This window comes from Phascolarctos cinereus, unplaced genomic scaffold (assembly GCF_003287225.1).
Source record: "Phascolarctos cinereus isolate Bilbo 61053 unplaced genomic scaffold, phaCin_HiC Scaffold_726;HRSCAF=1367, whole genome shotgun sequence".
NCBI classification, from domain to species: Eukaryota; Metazoa; Chordata; class Mammalia; order Diprotodontia; family Phascolarctidae; genus Phascolarctos; species Phascolarctos cinereus.
Window position 1 is genome coordinate 241,251,152 of NW_027556098.1, and position 18,199 is coordinate 241,269,350.

The 18,199-nt window shown below is 35.8% G+C and overlaps 1 protein-coding gene across 1 annotated transcript in view; it reads left to right on the plus strand.

Annotated features, from left to right (window-relative positions):
• NEB (nebulin) overlaps positions 1-18,199 on the plus strand; it is a 232,193-nt gene that overhangs the window by 128,763 nt on the left and 85,231 nt on the right. The window contains 19 exon segments of the mRNA XM_078146167.1: positions 758-1,069; positions 1,355-1,558; positions 2,149-2,253; positions 3,662-3,769; positions 5,161-5,472; positions 6,175-6,378; positions 7,254-7,358; positions 8,885-8,992; positions 10,262-10,573; positions 12,740-12,943; positions 13,288-13,347; positions 13,349-13,393; positions 14,736-14,840; positions 14,955-15,266; positions 15,968-16,072; positions 16,668-16,766; positions 17,032-17,133; positions 17,305-17,412; positions 17,764-18,075. Of these exon segments, the coding sequence (XP_078002293.1) occupies positions 758-1,069; positions 1,355-1,558; positions 2,149-2,253; positions 3,662-3,769; positions 5,161-5,472; positions 6,175-6,378; positions 7,254-7,358; positions 8,885-8,992; positions 10,262-10,573; positions 12,740-12,943; positions 13,288-13,347; positions 13,349-13,393; positions 14,736-14,840; positions 14,955-15,266; positions 15,968-16,072; positions 16,668-16,766; positions 17,032-17,133; positions 17,305-17,412; positions 17,764-18,075 (3,222 nt within the window).

Here is an 18,199-nt window from a genome sequence, read left to right on the forward strand (position 1 = left end):
ACCACAAGCACTCTTTTATGCCTTGGAACTGTGAGGAGGATTTTATCTGTACTACCACTACAAGCTCCACCACACCAGCACTCCTCCTCGCCCCAGGACCACCACCCAGAACTGTGACCCAGATCCAAGCATGGGCAAAGCAAGAGATTCCTGCCTCAGCACCAGCAAACAGATCCCTGCAATCAACAGGGTCCCTTCTTTAGGAGTCCTTCTGCATGTTTCCCCAGATCTACTACTTAGTTGTTTGGCCTTCCTCTGATACTTTCTATCAGAAAAGGAAATAATAAGTAAATTGTGGGCCTGTATATTTTCACAAAAAGAAAAAAGTATTTTTGACAATAATAGTTAAAGTTGCTTTTAAATGGGTTTGAAAGAATACAAATGCAAAAAACTTAAAATGCAACTATTTTTAGTTTTGTGATATTTAAGATTTAGTTTATAATTGTTCAAGAATGCCGAAATTTTGACATACCAAAGTAAGGTATGAAATTATGGCTGGTTGCCTTAATTTTTGTTGTTGTTGCTGTCAGGAACTATCAAAGCCTGCTTGATTGTAGCAGGGTTTCTTATTTTTTCCTTAAAAAATGTATTGTCTTTTTGTTTTCATATTACAATCATTTCTCTCTATATTGTACCCCACCCTCTGACAGCCTTCCTGTGTAACTAAGAAAAAGGCAAACAAAACAAACTAATGTAGTCACTGTGTCTGTCATCTATTTAACAGCATATCTAATATCTGATTTTTGGTGTTTACTAGTACAAATATAAAGAGGCTTATGAGAAACAGAAGGGTCACCACATTGGAGCCCAGTGCGTGGAAGATGATCCCAAGATTATGTGGTCCATACATGCAGGGAAGATTCAAAGTGAAAGGGAGTACAAGAAGGAGTTCCAGAAGTGGAAGACCAAGTTCAGTAGTCCAGTGGATATGTTGGCCATCTTGCAAGCTAAAAAATGCCAGACTCTGGTCAGTGATGTTGATTATCACAACTACTTGCACCATTGGACGTGTTTACCAGATCAAAATGATGTTATCCAAGCAAGGAAGGCCTATGAACTACAAAGCAATGTAAGTAATGTATTCTTTAGTTTCAATATTTAGGTATTGGTAAACATGGGGTTGGAATAGGATAAACTGACTTTGTCTAGCTCTGTTTGATACAAAACCTATGTGCTTAGGTAGCTTTACTTCAAAGAATGTTAAGAGGCATTTTTTTCTCAACAAAAGCCTTTTCCATTCTTTCCACTCTTTCCAAATATGAGCTGTATGATATTAAAAATTTTATTTTTCAGTTAATCATTGGTTCTGTCTGAAAGTCATCATAAAATATAAAGTGTAACATTTTGCTTATAGAATGTGTACAAAGCTGATCTAGAATGGCTACGTGGCATTGGCTGGATGCCCCAAGGTTCGGTAGAGATGAATAGAGTGAAGTGTGCCCAAGATCTCATAAATGAGAGACTGTATCGGACACGACCAGAAGTCCTAAAATTCACAAATATTGTTGACACCCCTGACGTTGTGCTGGCTAAGACCAATTCTCTGCAAATGAGTGAGGTAAGATGCATACTAGAGCTGATGTTCCCTGTTTTTTAGACAGTGCTGCCTAGAATGAACTAGGAGGCTGGGCTTTGAAGGAATGATAGTGATAGCACAATTTAGAGGGGGAAAATACTAGACTTGGAGTCGGAAGATCTGGGTTCAATTTCCATTTCTGATGTTTACTAGTTCTATGATCTTAAGCAAGTCATTAACTTCTGTTAACCTCAGCTTTCTGGTCTGTCAAATGGGGATATGCATATGTGCACCATCTGCTTTACAGGGTTATTTTGAAAAAACAAATCTTAGAGCTATATAAATGTAAACTATTTTAGTTTTCCAGATAATTTTCTGTCCTAACCATGAGACAGAAGCCACATACTTGTGAAATTCTGGCACAATCACAAAGGAGGTTTGGTTTTTTTTTAAACACTATTTCAAAGTATTTCAGATTTTTCAATAAGAAGAAAAATTTTCTTGTTCTCTAAAAATTTGTCAGCAAACACAATATGTAGAAAAGTATTATATAAACATAAAGTAGTATTAAGTCTTAGAAGTAAATTCTCTAACTCTATGTCAGAATAACAATGTTTCTATTCTATTGTCAGTGGTTATATAAAGATGCCTGGAATAAAGATAAGACAAACATCAACATTCCTTCTGACACTCCAGAGATGTTACAGGCTCAGCTCAATGCCATGCAGATCAGCAAGGTAAGATTCATGGAAATGAAATGTAGATTCTTTCACGCAGCAATGCCCATCAGCCTGATGAACATGTAGGAAAGGACTTAATCAGCAAACTAGAAATTTTTACAACTTTTAATGACATTTGATATTCTTTTCCTTTAATAACGTCTTCTTTACTGAGAAGCAACCTGAGGTAGTAGAGAGAGGGTCAGCCTTTAAATAAGGAAAAGCTGGGTTTAATCCTACCAACAGATACCTAACTGGATCAGTATGTATCTCAGTGCCCTAGGCAACGCTCTAAGACTCCAATAACAGATGCTTGTAATTAGCATTAGTGGAGGGAGTTTCCACACCAGTTGTTGCCTCACACTGATGAAATCCCAGTATAGACCAAATATAGATATAGTTAGATTTCCTATATTAAAGGATTTTAATTTAAAGCATTTTTAAAAAACCGCATATCAAGGATAACATACATTTTTAAAACTCTGGTAGAAGGCAATTTGGGTACATAAATAGATCCTTGGAGTAAGTAGTATGATCCTAGACTCCTATTTCTGATTCTAATGGCAACTTTCTTTTTCTTGAAAAGTTATATATTGTATCTGGCACATCCCTGCATTATAATTGGTAATAAATGATACTACTACTCACCAAATAATCTGTGGAAACATTCAGTCTCCTTTTGCACTAGGGACCCAAAGACTCCTGGTTAAAAAAAGGTCATATGAGGGCAGGATAGAGAAGTACAGTTATTATAACATCAAGGTGAAGTAGCAGAAGAATTAAAGCATCACAGATCACAGAAATGAAGAGTGGGAAGGGACCTTGGTAGCCAGCCAGCCAGTACAACTTACTTCTGAAAGGAATTCCCACTATAATATACCCAATAAGTAGTTAATCTGTTTTTGTTTAAGGGAAGGCTTCAAGGGGAGTGAGGCCACCCTCTCAAGAGAGTCCATTCCACCCTTAGACAACTCTGATTTTTAAGGTTTTTCTGACCTCAAGCCTATATTTGTCTCCTTGTAATTTCCACTCATTCCTGTTCCTTTTCCCTGGGGCTAAAAAACATTCCTTCCCCCACAAGGCTGCCATTTAAATACAGTACTTGAAATCTACTCTCTCCAAGCTCCAATTCTCTTCCCCAGTCTTCTTTTCTCTGGAAAGAATTGATAAAACACCATAAGGTCTTATTTTGCACCTGAATCATAGCCTCATGCCATATATTTTATACTAAGCTTTCCTTTTAGTGTGAATTATTTTGAAATGTACATTTCAGTCAACAAGTGCTATGGATATGCATGCATGTGTGCAGAGACCCGCAATACAAACTTGCTCAGATGTCAAACCCTAATCAGGGTGTGCTTGTTTGGCTAAGTATAATCAATTGTCTTTATTTGCTTGTAAACTAACTTATATGTTTCCTTAACAGAAACTATATAAGCGAGCCTGGGATGAGGCCAAACAGAAGGGTTATGATATAGATGAGAAAGCCATTGAAATCACACATGCAAAGGCATCTAGAGACATTGCCAGTGAGGTACAGTTTCTGTTTTTTTTTCCCTGTTTCAGCTAAACTACTAAACTAATGGTCAAGTGTATTAAAATGTTTGAAATGAGACTAGCTAATTTTTAAAAGATCCTTAACTTGTTTTTTTCTCCTCTAAAAGCTTCATGTTGTTTTGTACCTTTAAAAATATTTAATGGGTTGAAAATTCCAAGACCAGGCAATGGAGACTCATGATACTTGAAAACAGATTTGCAAACCATGTTAACATTATTTGTTAACTCCTGAAGAGTCTTTTGAACCAGAAATAAAGCATTGTGAAGTGTCCTCAGTCTTTGGGAAGCAATCAAGAGTCAATAGAAACATTAAAATGTCATAGTGCCTTTTCCACACTATTTCTATGTTTTGTGTTGATCATAAGCAAAAACAAAACAAAAAATCCTAACTTTTAGTGGAAGATTTTTAACTCAGTAAAGTTCTGGTTATTTATGAAGGGTTCTTAACCTGAGATCCATGGACTTGTTATTTAAAAAAAAATAACTATATTTCAGTATAATTGATTTCCTTCATAATCCTATTTGTCTTATTTTATGTATTAAAAAATGTTATTCTAATAAGAAACCCATGAGTTTCACCAGACACAAATCTAGCCCATGGTTATAAGGGGCTCATATGCTCCATCAAGGCTCTGTTAAAGTCTTACAAGATTTAACAAAAAACATGGAGCGAAAGAAAAGTAGGATGAGAATAGAAGTTACATTTCTCTACCTTAATCTTACACTTATCTATGACTTATTTCTCTACACTACCCTTTTTGTTAACCTTTATAGTCTTCTTATATGTTCTAGAGACTCTCTCTACATCATTCTTTCTCATTTCTCACTTAAAGACTTCATGGGGACTACTATAGTGGGTTCCTTCTCAGTTTCTAGTCTCCTCCTTTGTTCAATTTAACTTGCACAGTATAGGTGAGGATTGTCTTCCTCTAGTTCCATTTACAGAATGTCATTCCTCTTCTTAAATCCAGAGAGGATTTGACTACTGAAAAGAAATTCTTCACTACAGGCTTAAAGCTCATATTATTACCCAATTGCCTTCCTCTTCTATTTCACCCCAGCAAACACCATCTACCTAGTATACATATTCATCTTCCTATTGTCATATATACCAATTTTATACTTAGCATACCTTCCTTTCTTCTATTTACTATCTTATGTCTCTCCTCTCCTAATCATACTGCTCTATGCTCATATCTTTTAAGAAATCAAAGTTTGCTTAAGATGAACTAAAATATTGTGAATTTATGCAGGTTACATAGAAGGTATTTTAAAATTTTAAGAAGATATTTTTTAAAAATTAAAGCAAAAGATCCTAGAGTAATTATTTTTGCACATGTGCTTTTGTCTGATTTTTTACTCATCTAGTACAAGTATAAAGAAGGTTATCGGAAACAACTGGGCCACCATGTGGGATTCCGTACCCTGCAAGATGACCCCAAATTAGTGTGGTCTATCCATGCTGCCAAGATCCAAAGTGACAGGGAGTATAAGAAAGCTTATGAGAAGTCCAAGGCCTACTACAATACTCCACTGGACATGATGTCAATTGTTCAGGCCAAGAAATGCCAGGTCCTGGTTAGTGATGTGGATTATCGCAATTACCTGCACCAGTGGCTGTGTCTCCCAGACCAGAATGATGTGATCCAGGCTAAGAAAGCCTATGAACTTCAGAGTGATGTATGTATAGAATCATTTTATTCTCAAGCAATGTTTGTAAAGTTAGTGTTTCCTAATGAGAAGATTAATATTAATACCTTAATAAGCCTAATATGGCTTTAGTAATCCACAGATTATATTTGTGAATACTTGCTGTCCTATGGCTCTGCAGTAATTAGATATCATTCAGTTTCCCTCAAGCCATTTTTCTCACCCTATATCTGGATTGTCTATGAAGTTATATAGAATGAGAAGCAGATCTCTCACTTCGGGGGAGTCAGAGCTAAAAACCTCCTGAATTCAATTTTCAAAATTAATTGTAGATGTTAGAAAATCTAGCTTTAAAAAGAAACCAAACATATCTAATTTTGTAGGAAATCAACCAGTTTTATCTCAAATTTTCCATTCCAAAGACAAATTTCTAATGATCAGTAGCAAAGCCCATACAAGTTTTTTTTTAAAAGCATAATTTATGATTACTGTCTCATCAATAAGTACTACTTTTAAGTCTTTACTGTCAGCCTTGTGAATGTCCTAGTACCTTTTCTTAGGGGTATAACAAATGTTGGCATATAAAATGTAATGTTGACTGCAAACCAAACGATGCTTTGATTGTTGTGAAACACGATCAGCTTAATAACAGATTGCTTGCAGTTCAGAGGCATGAAGCTCTCACATTCAGATTTAACTCTTCTTTGAATGAATTTCATCTGTTTACTTTAGAATATATACAAATCTGACCTGGAATGGTTGAAGGGTATTGGATGGTTGCCGCAAGATTCTGTGGAAGTGAATAGAGTAAAGAATGCCCAAGAGCTAGTGAATGAAAGACTGTACCGTACAAGGCCTGAAGCTCTCAAATTCACAAGCATTGTCGACACCCCTGAAATTGTCCTGGCAAAGACCAATGCTCTGCAAATCAGCGAGGTAAGAGTGGCAGGGAATTAATGTGATTAAACCCAAGGCCTGTTGGGCTAGACTGCCATCACTTGCAACCTTCAAAGGCAATCCATTGCAAAGAAATCTCTAAATACTTTCTGTAATGCCAATTCTTTCAGTTGAATTAAACAGGCATTTAAAAACACTTGCATAATCAATAGTAATTTGCAGAATTATATATAAATTTGGATATCCATTATTCTCAATTAATCTATAAACTCCACTTTTAAATGAATTTAATTAACAAACTAAAGCTTGTTGACATTTACAGATTTGGTAAACATGAGTATAGTGAACATTTTCAGACTTAGTTGAACATATTGTAGGCTCTAATAAATAGTTTGGGTCAGGCAATGACTCATAGAAATGGCAGTTATACATTTGTATCTTTTCATAGATAAGATATCATAAGATATCAAGAGTCAAAGGAGAATTTCAGAATGACAATATGACCATTCTTGGTTTTCTGATGTGCACAGGCATATATGTAGGGAAGAATGCTAGTTTTCAAAGCAGAGGATCTGAGTTCAAATACAACACGACCACTCACATCCTGTGTGACCCTGGGCAAATCATTTAGTTTCCTTGCACTTCAGTTTCCTCATATCTATAAAATGAGTTGAAATTATATGACCTTGAAGGTCGCTTCCAGCCCTAAAGTGATGTGTCTATAAATTATTTTTTCCTCACAGAACTCGTTAGTACTGCAAAGCTTGGGTTGTTACCAAAAAAGCTTTAATTAAGATAATAGTAAGATTATTATGGACATACCCACAGATAAATATTTAGTTATACCTCTAGATTCCTTTGTGATGTTATAGAACATATTTGTAATGACAGTCCTTTGGTTTCCATGTTGCCAGCCATTATATCGAGATGCTTGGGATAAGGAAAAAGCAAATGTGAACATCCCTGTTGACACACCTGAGATACTGCAGTCCAAGATCAATGCCATGCAGATCAGCAATGTAAGATACTAAAATGAAAGCCATCTTCCTACAGCAATGTGTGTGTGGGCCATATCTGCTATTGTGATGTCTTTTTTCTACCTAAAAATATTCAGTAGGATTTGACACTTGATATTTTCACTACTATTCTTTCTATTCCTACCCTTTAAGGCTAAGCAGGTGCTATAAGACAGGGGCCTTGGAAAATAAAATGCAGAGAAGCAAATGGAAGGGCTTCAGAGAAGTTAGTCTTTTAATGGGCTATCATCATTTCCTCTGAAAGCTTAATGCTGCATTTTTAAAAAATTAAATTTATTTATTTATTTTTAGTTTTCAACATTTACTTCCATAAGATTATGAGTTCCAAATTTTCTCCCTATTTCTCCACTCCCCCCCACCAAATTGATATAGGCTCAATATATACATTCATATAAACCTATTTTCACATTAGACATATTGTAAAGAAGAATTAGAACCAATAGGAGAAACCAGGAGAAAAAAGAAACAAAAAAAAAGAGACAGCAAGTAATATGCTTCGATATGCATTCAGACTCCATAGTTCTTTTTCTGGATGTGGACGGCATTTTCCACCATGAGTCTTTTGGAGTTGTCTTAGATCCTTGCATTGCTAAGGAGAGACAGGTCTACCAAAGTTAGTCATCACACAATGTGGCTATTACTGTGTACAATGTTGTCCTGGTTCTGCTCATTTCACTCAGCATCAGTTCATCTGAGTTCTGAAAGAAAGTTCATCTTTCCAGGTTTTTCTGAGGTCTGCCTGCTCATCATTTCTTATAACATAGTAGTATTCCATTACATTAATATACGACAACTTGTTCAGCCATTCCCCAATTGATGGGTAAATGCTACATTTTAAACTTTTTTTTATTATGAATTTCAGAATAATCAATAAGCACAAACACTTCAACAGAGAGAACAAAAAGTTTGCAGTTTCATGTTCATTTGTTTTTACTTTTCACACTTAATTTAGGCTTCCTTAAAAAGAACCTCTTTTTGTCATTGAAACGTTTGTTTAATACACCGGACAGAACAGAAGGAAATTTAAGAGGAAACAGGCAATAGGGCAGCCTTGAAAGTAACATATTGAATTTATCACATTTTTAAAACAAACTTTCTTTTTTTATAAGGATGGCTCTTTGGGAGGATAGAAGCAAAGCATGTAGGAGAAAATTTAGAAAATGTTAAAACACATGATAGCAATGAACTTAATTTTTTAAAAGCAAACTATATGTAATAGTAATTAGCAACTACACATCTCTTGTTATGCTTTGTATATGAAAAATCTTTATTTTTTATATTTGTTAAGATATAAAAAATAAAATAATGTAGCCCCCTTTTATTGGGAGACTTTTATTTTATATCATTACAAATTTGGTATATCTAAAGCTCAAATTGAAACAAGGCCACTAACAAATCTTCAAGCAAAATTAGTTTGCAACATAACGTTTCCTTGAGTATGTCTTTGTAAACATTGGCTATGAATACTTTCTGCAAATTGATTGTGGAATGGTCATTTCTCTTTTCAGAAACAATATCAACAAGCTTGGGAAGATGTCAAGATGAAGGCTTATGACTTACGAGCAGATGCCATTGGAATTAAGCATGCCAAGGCTTCAAGAGACATTGCTAGTGAGGTAAAAACTCTGCCCTTTTCCTTTTCATTTCTGAATAAGGCCTTGCCCATCCTTATTCAGGGTCCTTAAATTAAATTACTTGGACATTTGCTAGATTTGTGACTTGAACACAATGTACTAATGATAGTGGAAAGTCTGCCTACATTATATTTTATTGCCAATTTCAAAGGCATCAAGTAGGACATTAGTACAAGTTTAAATTGACCAGTATTTAAATTCATCAATAAAATTTTGGTTATTTTTCCTGGATAAGGAAAGTTGTAGTCAAACTCCCATTTGTTATCATGCTTAAGTATAGTCATTTACTTTTCAAATATCCTCTCAATGTCAACTAATTAATAAGTATTTATTGAATACTTACTGGATATATAGCACTACATTAAAGACCATGTTATGGGAAGGGAGGACCAGAATTAGAGCCTAGAGAAAAATCACTTCTTTTTCTTAAGGAACTCCTGGAGCAGTAATCACTCACATTTATTATAGTAATTTAAGGGTTACAAATCTCTTTCCAGCACCCATATGAGTTAGGTGGTGCAATAATTGTTAACTTCATTTTATAGATGGAGGAGCTGAGTTTTGGAATGGTTAAGTAACTTGTTTGTAGTCACACAAGTAGAAAGTGTTGGAGCTGAGAAAGAATCATGGAAGGAACCTTGGTAGCCATCTAGTCCAACCTATGCTTGAAAGAGAATTTCCTTTATGGCACATCTGACATGAGCTCATTACACTATGGCTTCTATCCAGTTACGGAAAGAAAAATATACATATGGAGAATCAGTTGAAGGAAATGGGCATGTTTAACCTGGAAAAAAGAAAACTCAGAGAGAAAATAATAGTTGCATTGAAATATTTTAAGGAAGATTCAGCTTGAGATCAGTAAAGAGTTTCTAACAATTAAAGCTATCCAAAAGTGGAATGGGCTACTTCTAGAGGTGGTGGGTTCCCCCTCTTTGGAAGTCATTAAGAAAAGACTGGATGACCACTTTGTGGATATGTTACAGTGGAATACTTTTTTGTTTGAGTTGGACTGTGTGTCTACTAAGGGCCCTTCCAACCTTCAAATTCCACGATTCTGTCTGACGTACATAGAATGATGTGATAGAAATGACAAAGCAGCATAACGCTGAAGGAGAAAGTGTAAAATTGACAAGTAGGTGCCAAGAAAAGGGTTGAGTAAAGTACAGTGGGGTTAATCTGAAAAGCCTTTCTAGAAGCAATGAGAATTTTAGAAAAATAACTTCTTTTTTTTCTCTTTGTGCCTACCAGTATCTCTACAAATCTGCTTATGAGAAAACGAAAGGCCATTACATTGGATGTCGCACTGCAAAGGAAGACCCCAAGCTTTCTTGGGCTGCTCAAGTGTTGAAAATGCAGAATGACAGATTGTATAAGAAGGTCTACAATGACAATAAGGCCAAGATCTCTATACCAGTGAACATGGTGTCCATCAGTGCTGCCAAAGAGGGCCAGGCATTAGCAAGTGATGTGGACTACCGTCAATACTTCCACCACTGGTCATGCTTTCCTGATCAGAATGATGTGATCCAAGCCAGGAAGGCTTATGACCTGCAAAGTGATGTAAGTACATGGGTCTCCCTAGAGATCCAGATTTAATTTAGGCCTAATGGAGCTTTTAATCTTTAAAACTCTCAATAGTTTGGAGAATGCTATAATAATCCAAGAAAACTCAGTCAATAAAAGAATTTCACTTTGGGCTTCTCAGTCTTTTACCAATTGGATTAATTGTTTTTCTCAACCCAAAATTATCTCTTCCTCTTGACCTATTCAGTGATGGAGATCAAGGGCAACAGTAGACTCAGGTCATTCCGTGTCTAATTCAATTTAATTAAATAAATTCATTTACTAGGGAAATCTCACCTTTCTATTTCCATTTATCCATGAAATTGGTATCATGGATGAATATGGCATGATAATTTCATTATAGCCTGACCATTCTCATATTTTAAATGTGTCATTTATGGACTTGCTTATGGAGCTTGCTAAGTGTACAATTTTTGGTCTTCTTAGAAAATGTTACTTAAAAGGAAATATCAGATATAGAAATAAAATAACAGATTAAGATGACAAATAAAATTAAATATATGTATGCTTTCCTCTTAATCATGATTTAGTCATATGCCAATTTATATAAGCCTTTTCCAAATCTATTTGTATTTTATCCTATGCCATCTCTTGGGAATAACGATTTCCATAAATTTAGCATTCATTGTGTATCTTAATATTTCTTTTTATTTGTTCTAAAGTTAACTCTCTTAAACTTCCACATAACTAACACTCGAGAAAGATTTCCAGGTAGTGGATTAGATTTGTTCTATTTGGCCCCAGGATGTAGCATCAAGAGTAATGGGTGGAATTTACAAGGTGAATTTAAGATTAATGTCAGGAAAAATTTCCAAACAATTAGAGATATCTATGAGTAGAAGGGCTGCCCCAGGAAGGAATGGGTTCTCTCTTATTAGTGCCCAAAGAAAAATCAATCCCTTTTCTTGAGGAACTTCAAAACTGGATAGCACAATAATTACTCACATTTATTATAATAACTTAAGGGTTAGACAGTGCTTTCTTCCCAACACCCATACAAGTTGGGCCTTCAGGTGAAAGCTGGAAGACTGCTTTGAGGGTTTTTATAGTGGTGATTCTTTTTCATGTAAATATTAGGCTACATAGTCATTGTGGTCCTTTCCAGCTCTAAAATTTTGTGATTCAGTGACGTATGGTTCTTGCTGGATCATTACTGAATGCCCATCAGTCATGAACCTGAAGAAACAAACAAAAAAAAAGATATGATCTGGATTCTTGAGAAGATTGTCTTCTTGGAGGATAGGCCTTCTTAACCTATAGTACCCCAAAATATTCTAACAAGGAAAAAATAACATACTTCCTTTCTACAGCATAATGTTGCTTTCACTGTTGCCTTATTTCATTTGTACCATGGCACATTAACTACTATTAGCAAATACAAAATGATGGACTTTTTAAAACCAATCTCCAATCTGATATCATCTGATATTGCTTGACCATCATCATCTAGGAAAGCACATAGTTCATGAAGAAATTACACATCCATTTTCAAGGCAGCATTTATTCTTTATTTATTTATTTATTTATTTATTATGTATTACTTTATTAGCCACTGAGGTTATCAAGGCGAAAAAAACAAAACATTTCCTTCCCTTGAGGAGCTTATATTCTACTGAGGTATAGAACTTGTATACACATAAGCAGATACAAAGTAATTTAAAGTAGGAGAATATTAACAACTAAGAAATACTCTGTGTGTGTGTATTTCTGTGTGTTTAAAAGGGTATTGATATAAGGGGCCAATTTCCAATACTCTACTGGTAGCCTAAACCTTTTGTTAACTCAGTTGTAACCAAGAATGATGGTACTGAGGAAAGACTCTTCAAATGGTTGCCATTCTCTGTAGTCATAGCCAATCAGTGCTATCCTAAAAATCCATCCTATTTAAATGGTGGTTTTGTAAACATGTCAAAAGGCTTTCCAACAAAGCTTGAGACCAAGGGATTTCTATTTCTAAAAAAACGAAAGCTCCTAAGCATCCCAAATCAGACTCATACAAAAGAATTATTGCCCATAACAAAAAGCGCTTTTACCATGTATATATTTTGTATTGTATATCTTTTATTAATGGGGCATTTCCATTGCTTAGGTATTGGGAATAAAATAAGAAGAGACAACTTGCTCCTTTCTGTTTTGTCTTAGGCCATCTATAAGGCTGACTTGGAGTGGTTGCGTGGTATTGGCTGGATGCCAGAAGGTTCTCCTGAGATATTGAGAGTCAAGAATGCCCAGCAGATTTTGTGCGACAGTGTCTACCGGACACCTGTGAAGGACCTTAAGTATACGAGTATTGTTGACACTCCGGAAGTTGTCCTTGCTAAGGCAAATGCTGAAAATATCAGTATTGTAAGTTGCTACTTTATCATATCATAAAGTTAGCTAAGTACAGGAAATATTTGGCCAAGTAATTTATTCCCATTATCATATAATGCCTACAAAAGAAAATCAACAATCATTAGTGTGGGCGATATGACATGCTATTAGTTATCTAGGTCTATGAACTACAATTCAAAATGATAATTCAGATTTCGTGTTAAATATAGGCCATTTATTTGTATCTGTTGCAAAAATATTTGCCGTGTATGCTCTTGGTTAGGATTTTTGATTTAAAAAAGGCAAAAGTTGTATAATAGGCTATACTATCCATTTATGAAGTGATTTTCATTTGTTGTTTTTTCCTTCTCTCACAGCCCAAGTACAGAGAAGTTTGGGACAAAGACAAAACCTCAATCCATATCATGCCAGATACCCCCAGAAATTAATCTGGCCAGAGCAAATGCTCTTAATGTGAGCAATGTAAGTACATTAGTGATTTTGTCATGTTTGAAAAATGACTACTTGTTATACTGCTTCAAGAAGTCATTTAGGGACACTTGGCTACAAAATTCCCAGAATCAGTGGTGAGAACATTGGCTGAACATGGAACACAGGTTTTAAGTGGAAGTCAGAAAATAGACAGCATATTCCTGGCTCTCATTATTGAGTTGTTTGGCATGCCACTTTGCCAGCTATAACAATGGGGAAAAGGGAAAAAGGAATAAGGATAAAGTGGATGAAGAGAGATATCCTTCATTTGCTGCAGGAATTTCCTGTGCTTATATGATATATTGTAAAGAAGGTGTATCGACTCAGTAGAAGAATACTATTGTTTACAATGATTTGAATGTTTATATCTTTTTGAGAGAAACAATGAGTCCTTGAGACACAAGCACTTTGTTTTGCTATAAAACTAAATGATAGTCTTTGCCAGTCAATAATTCCACACCAAATAATACTTGTAATCCTAATATACAAATGCTGTTATGAAGCTAAAGTTTTCCAGTGACATTTCATCAGTGTATATGGGACGGAAGAAGTTAGAGTGCAGGACTATCCTAAAGAGTTCTGTAAATCCAAGGTAACCTTTCATTCCTTCCAAGCAATTAAATTGAGAGAATGTTCAGCATTTTATTTACAGAAAACCAGATGACCCCTAGTAATGACTCCATTGATACCTTTAGCAAGAGGGTTTGGTATTGAACATATCAGTATTGTAAGTTGCTAGTATATTGCGTCATAAAGTTAACTGAGTGTAGGAAATACCATGTTATCTATTGCTGTTGACCATACAATGGACAAATCAAGAACAAATTTAGGACAAATCAAGATGCTTTCTTTGGACTGGTCCCTGGAACTCAAGTGTAGGTGAACAAAATCATATCACCAATATTGTGATATAATTTAAGAAGTATTAGAGGCTATGGACCAGAGAGGTAAGGATTCTTTTTGGTTAGCTTGTTTTAGGTTTTTACTCAAATGTACTGAATTTAGGGAGAAGTTGAGGACTTCAGAACTTAATAGCCTCTCCATTTGATAGCTTATAAAATATAAAGATATTTTATATATTGTTACTTTGCTACAACTTTCCCACCCCCATAAAATAAAATGTTCTTTCAGTCAATCGATAAATGTTACTTTAAATAGGTCTTTCATTTTCCTTTCTTGGGGACACACTTTGCCTGGTATCAAGCTTTTTGTCAGAGTTTTAATCATGTGCCACAATCTCATATCCCTAGTACAATACCATTATCCTAACTAATATTTTTGAGCTGTTTTCAAATATGATGCATACTCATGCTATGTGTTTCCTTCTCTTAAGAAACTTTACAAAGAAGGCTGGAATGAAATGAAGATGAGCTGTGATGTAAGGCTAGATGCCATTCCAATCCAGTCTGCCAAGGCCTCCAGAGAGATTGCCAGTGATGTAAGATTGAATTTTGGGGGATTCTCTCTTTTTATTTTCATTTAGACAAGTCCTATGAGTATGTGAAAGGGTTTTTTTGTGATTCAAATTGTGCTCCATCATTTTCTTCTCCAGTATAAATACAAACTGGACCATGAAAAGCAGAAGGGCCACTATGTGGGAACCCTTACTGCCAGAGATGATAACAAGATCCGCTGGGCCTTGATAGCAGGCAAGATTCAGAATGAAAGAGAATACAGGCTGGACTGGGGCAAGTGGAAGACCAAGTTCAAAAGCCCAGTGGATATGCTTTCTATACTACATTCTAAAAATAGCCAGACCCTGGTCAGTGATGTGGATTACCACAATTATCTTCATCAATGGACATGCCTGCCAGACCAGAATGATGTGATTCAAGCAAAGAAAGCCTATGAGCTACAGAGTGATGTGAGTTTGCTACATTTCAACCCTCTTTATTCTAGTACTTAGCCATGTCACCCCACATGTACATGCCATACGCTTGGGTATTAGAAGTTGAAGAGTCTCTAACTTAATAGCCTGCTTATTTAATAGCCTATAAAATATAAAGAGTTTCTTTATTGTTACCTAACTATAATTTTCCCACCTCTATAAAACACAAGGTTCTCTCTATCAGTTCAAAAGGACCACTTTATATAGTTCTTTCATTTTATTTTGGTATGTACTTTGATGCTCTGATCCAGTTGTAAAGGTGATAGTATGAGATAACATGTAAACCCTTTGGAAACCATAAAGTGCTACAATAATGCTCATTATCATTATTATCATTATTATTGATTGTTATGGTTGCCTGCAATAAATGTGGGAGCAAAATCAGGAAAGCTAAAGAGATATTCCAACTTGTAATAGATACAATTGGCAGTGGAAAAATATGCCTTGATTGTATTGTGTCAAAGAGAATGCCTATGAAGATAATAACTTTCTGCAGATTGGGAGGAAAAATGAATACTACATGTCACCCAAAAGGGATATTTAGAAAGAAACATATGTAATACTTGAGTAATATTTTTTTTCTTCAGTCACATGGAAAGTGTGAAATTGGTTCCTGTGAAATATTGGTAGGGGACAACAAGGTTACTGACCTCATCACTCGCTTTTTGTCTTCACAGGCGATTTACAAGGCAGACTTGGAGTGGTTGAGGGGAATTGGGTGGATGCCAAATGACTCAGTTTCAGTGAATCATGCCAAACATGCTGCAGATATCTTTAGTGAGGTAATGATTTTCCATCACCATTAAGCCTTTTTCACAAGAAGTTGAGCAATAAAATGTTCTATCTGCAAGGTCCAATGTTCAATACCCCCACAGGCCATTTCACCAATTAGAAGCACTTCTATTTGCTTTAGACTCACACTTATTCAAAGTGATCCTGCCCTATTTGTGTCACATTCCATTACTCATGGTCAGACTAAACGCCTGATCACATTCATAGCACACATGCTCCAACTGGGAATTTTATAGACAATACAACTGCCCTCCCAACAGTAACATTTTTCTGGGGGTAAAGTTATCCCTACCCTACACGTGTGTCCACTGACTCTCCAACTGAGTTAGAATTTCAGTACACTGCAGGAATTGGGGGGGAGTGACGCTGATAAACAAAAACAGTGGACTCTGTGGCCATGCTGATTGTTCTCTTTCTAAATATCAAAATAAGAAGGCCAAAGTATCAAGAAAACACCATCTCAAATATGCTTTACTTAGAAACAAGGTACTTTAAATGATTAGTATAGATGAAAAAAATAAGAATGTATACTTTTCTCCACTTATAGAACCACATGCTTTGCCTCATAGCATCTTTTCTCTGCAGCAAAAATATCGGACCAAGGTCGAAACTCTCAATTTTACCCCTGTGGATGACCGAGTGGATTATGTGACAGCCAAACAAAGTGGCGAGATCCTAAATGATGTAAGAATATTATTTTCTTTCATAAAATTAGACAATGACATCAAATTGTGTCCCCTATCATTCAATATGTCTTTTCTGGTTACCTCTACCCAAAGCTTATCTACCTACTCTTATATTTATTTTCTAACATAAAGTCACAGTTCATAAAGGTACCTAGCTTTGATTCCCCTAAACTATATTGCTGAGAATTTCTTGAACCTTATGATCCTCTCCAGCATCCTTCTCAACTTTAAATACCTTATTTTGTGAACACTTTCTTTTTTAGATTAAATACCGCAAGGATTGGAATGACATCAAATCGAACTATACCCTAACAGAAACACCACTACTCCACACTGTCCAGGAAGCAGGAAGAATATTGGACCCGGTAGGTCTGCATTTGCTACAGGTAGCTAGCTGCAGATTGATTGGTAGTCATTTGTCCAGTCTGATCTCAAGCGTACATGTGAATTCATCAATGATATTCCATCACATGAACATTCCTACTACTTTGAACTTCTGGCTTGAACCTTTTTTTGCATTGCATTCTGTTCCTTAGTATCTCTACAAGGAAGGCTGGGAGAAACAGAAAGCCACAGGTTACATTTTGCCTCCAGATGCTGTGCCCTTCGTCCATGCCCATCACTCCAGTGATGTCCAAAGTGAGGTAATATATCCTTAGTTGGGTACATATTGGGAAGGCTGATCATTGATCATGGAAACTACTATGCCTTGTACTTGAGGAGGATTTTTTAAATTCATACCTCCTTCCTGCTTCCCTATCTAGGATTGGATCCAAGGCTAATTTTTCTCTTTTTCATGGCCCCAAATATCCTTATTTTTCCTGGGGAATCTTCAAAAACTAGTGTTCGTAATGCTTCATCTTTTTTTCCCCTCGTTTTCACCAGCTTTGTTAAAATCTCCAGACCAGGCAATTTGAGGTCTTGTAATTAGTAATTATAAAGTAAGTAGTACAAATAGTAATTATGAGATGGTTCTGCATCTTTTCTCCCAACAGCTCAAATATAAGGCTGAACATGTTAAGCAAAAAGGTCATTATGTTGGTGTTCCCACTATGAGAGATGATCCCAAACTGGTTTGGTTTGAGCATGCAGGGGAGATCCAGAATGACAGACTGTACAAAAAGGCCTATCACAAAACCAAATCCAAAGTCAACATACCTCCTGATATGGTGTCCGTCGTGGCAGCCAAAGAGGGTCAGAGCCTTGTAAGTGATATAGATTACCGGAATTACTTGCATCAGTGGACATGCCACCCAGACCAGAATGATGTCATTCAAGCAAAGAAGGCCTATGATCTACAAAGTGATGTAAGTGATTTAATAATGTTTTTCATTTAACCTACCTGGTGTCAACAATTAAACTGAGTCAAGAGGGAAAGCAAGGCCAGCTATGGAAGGAAAGGATATGTGCATTTCTGATTTATGTCTATAA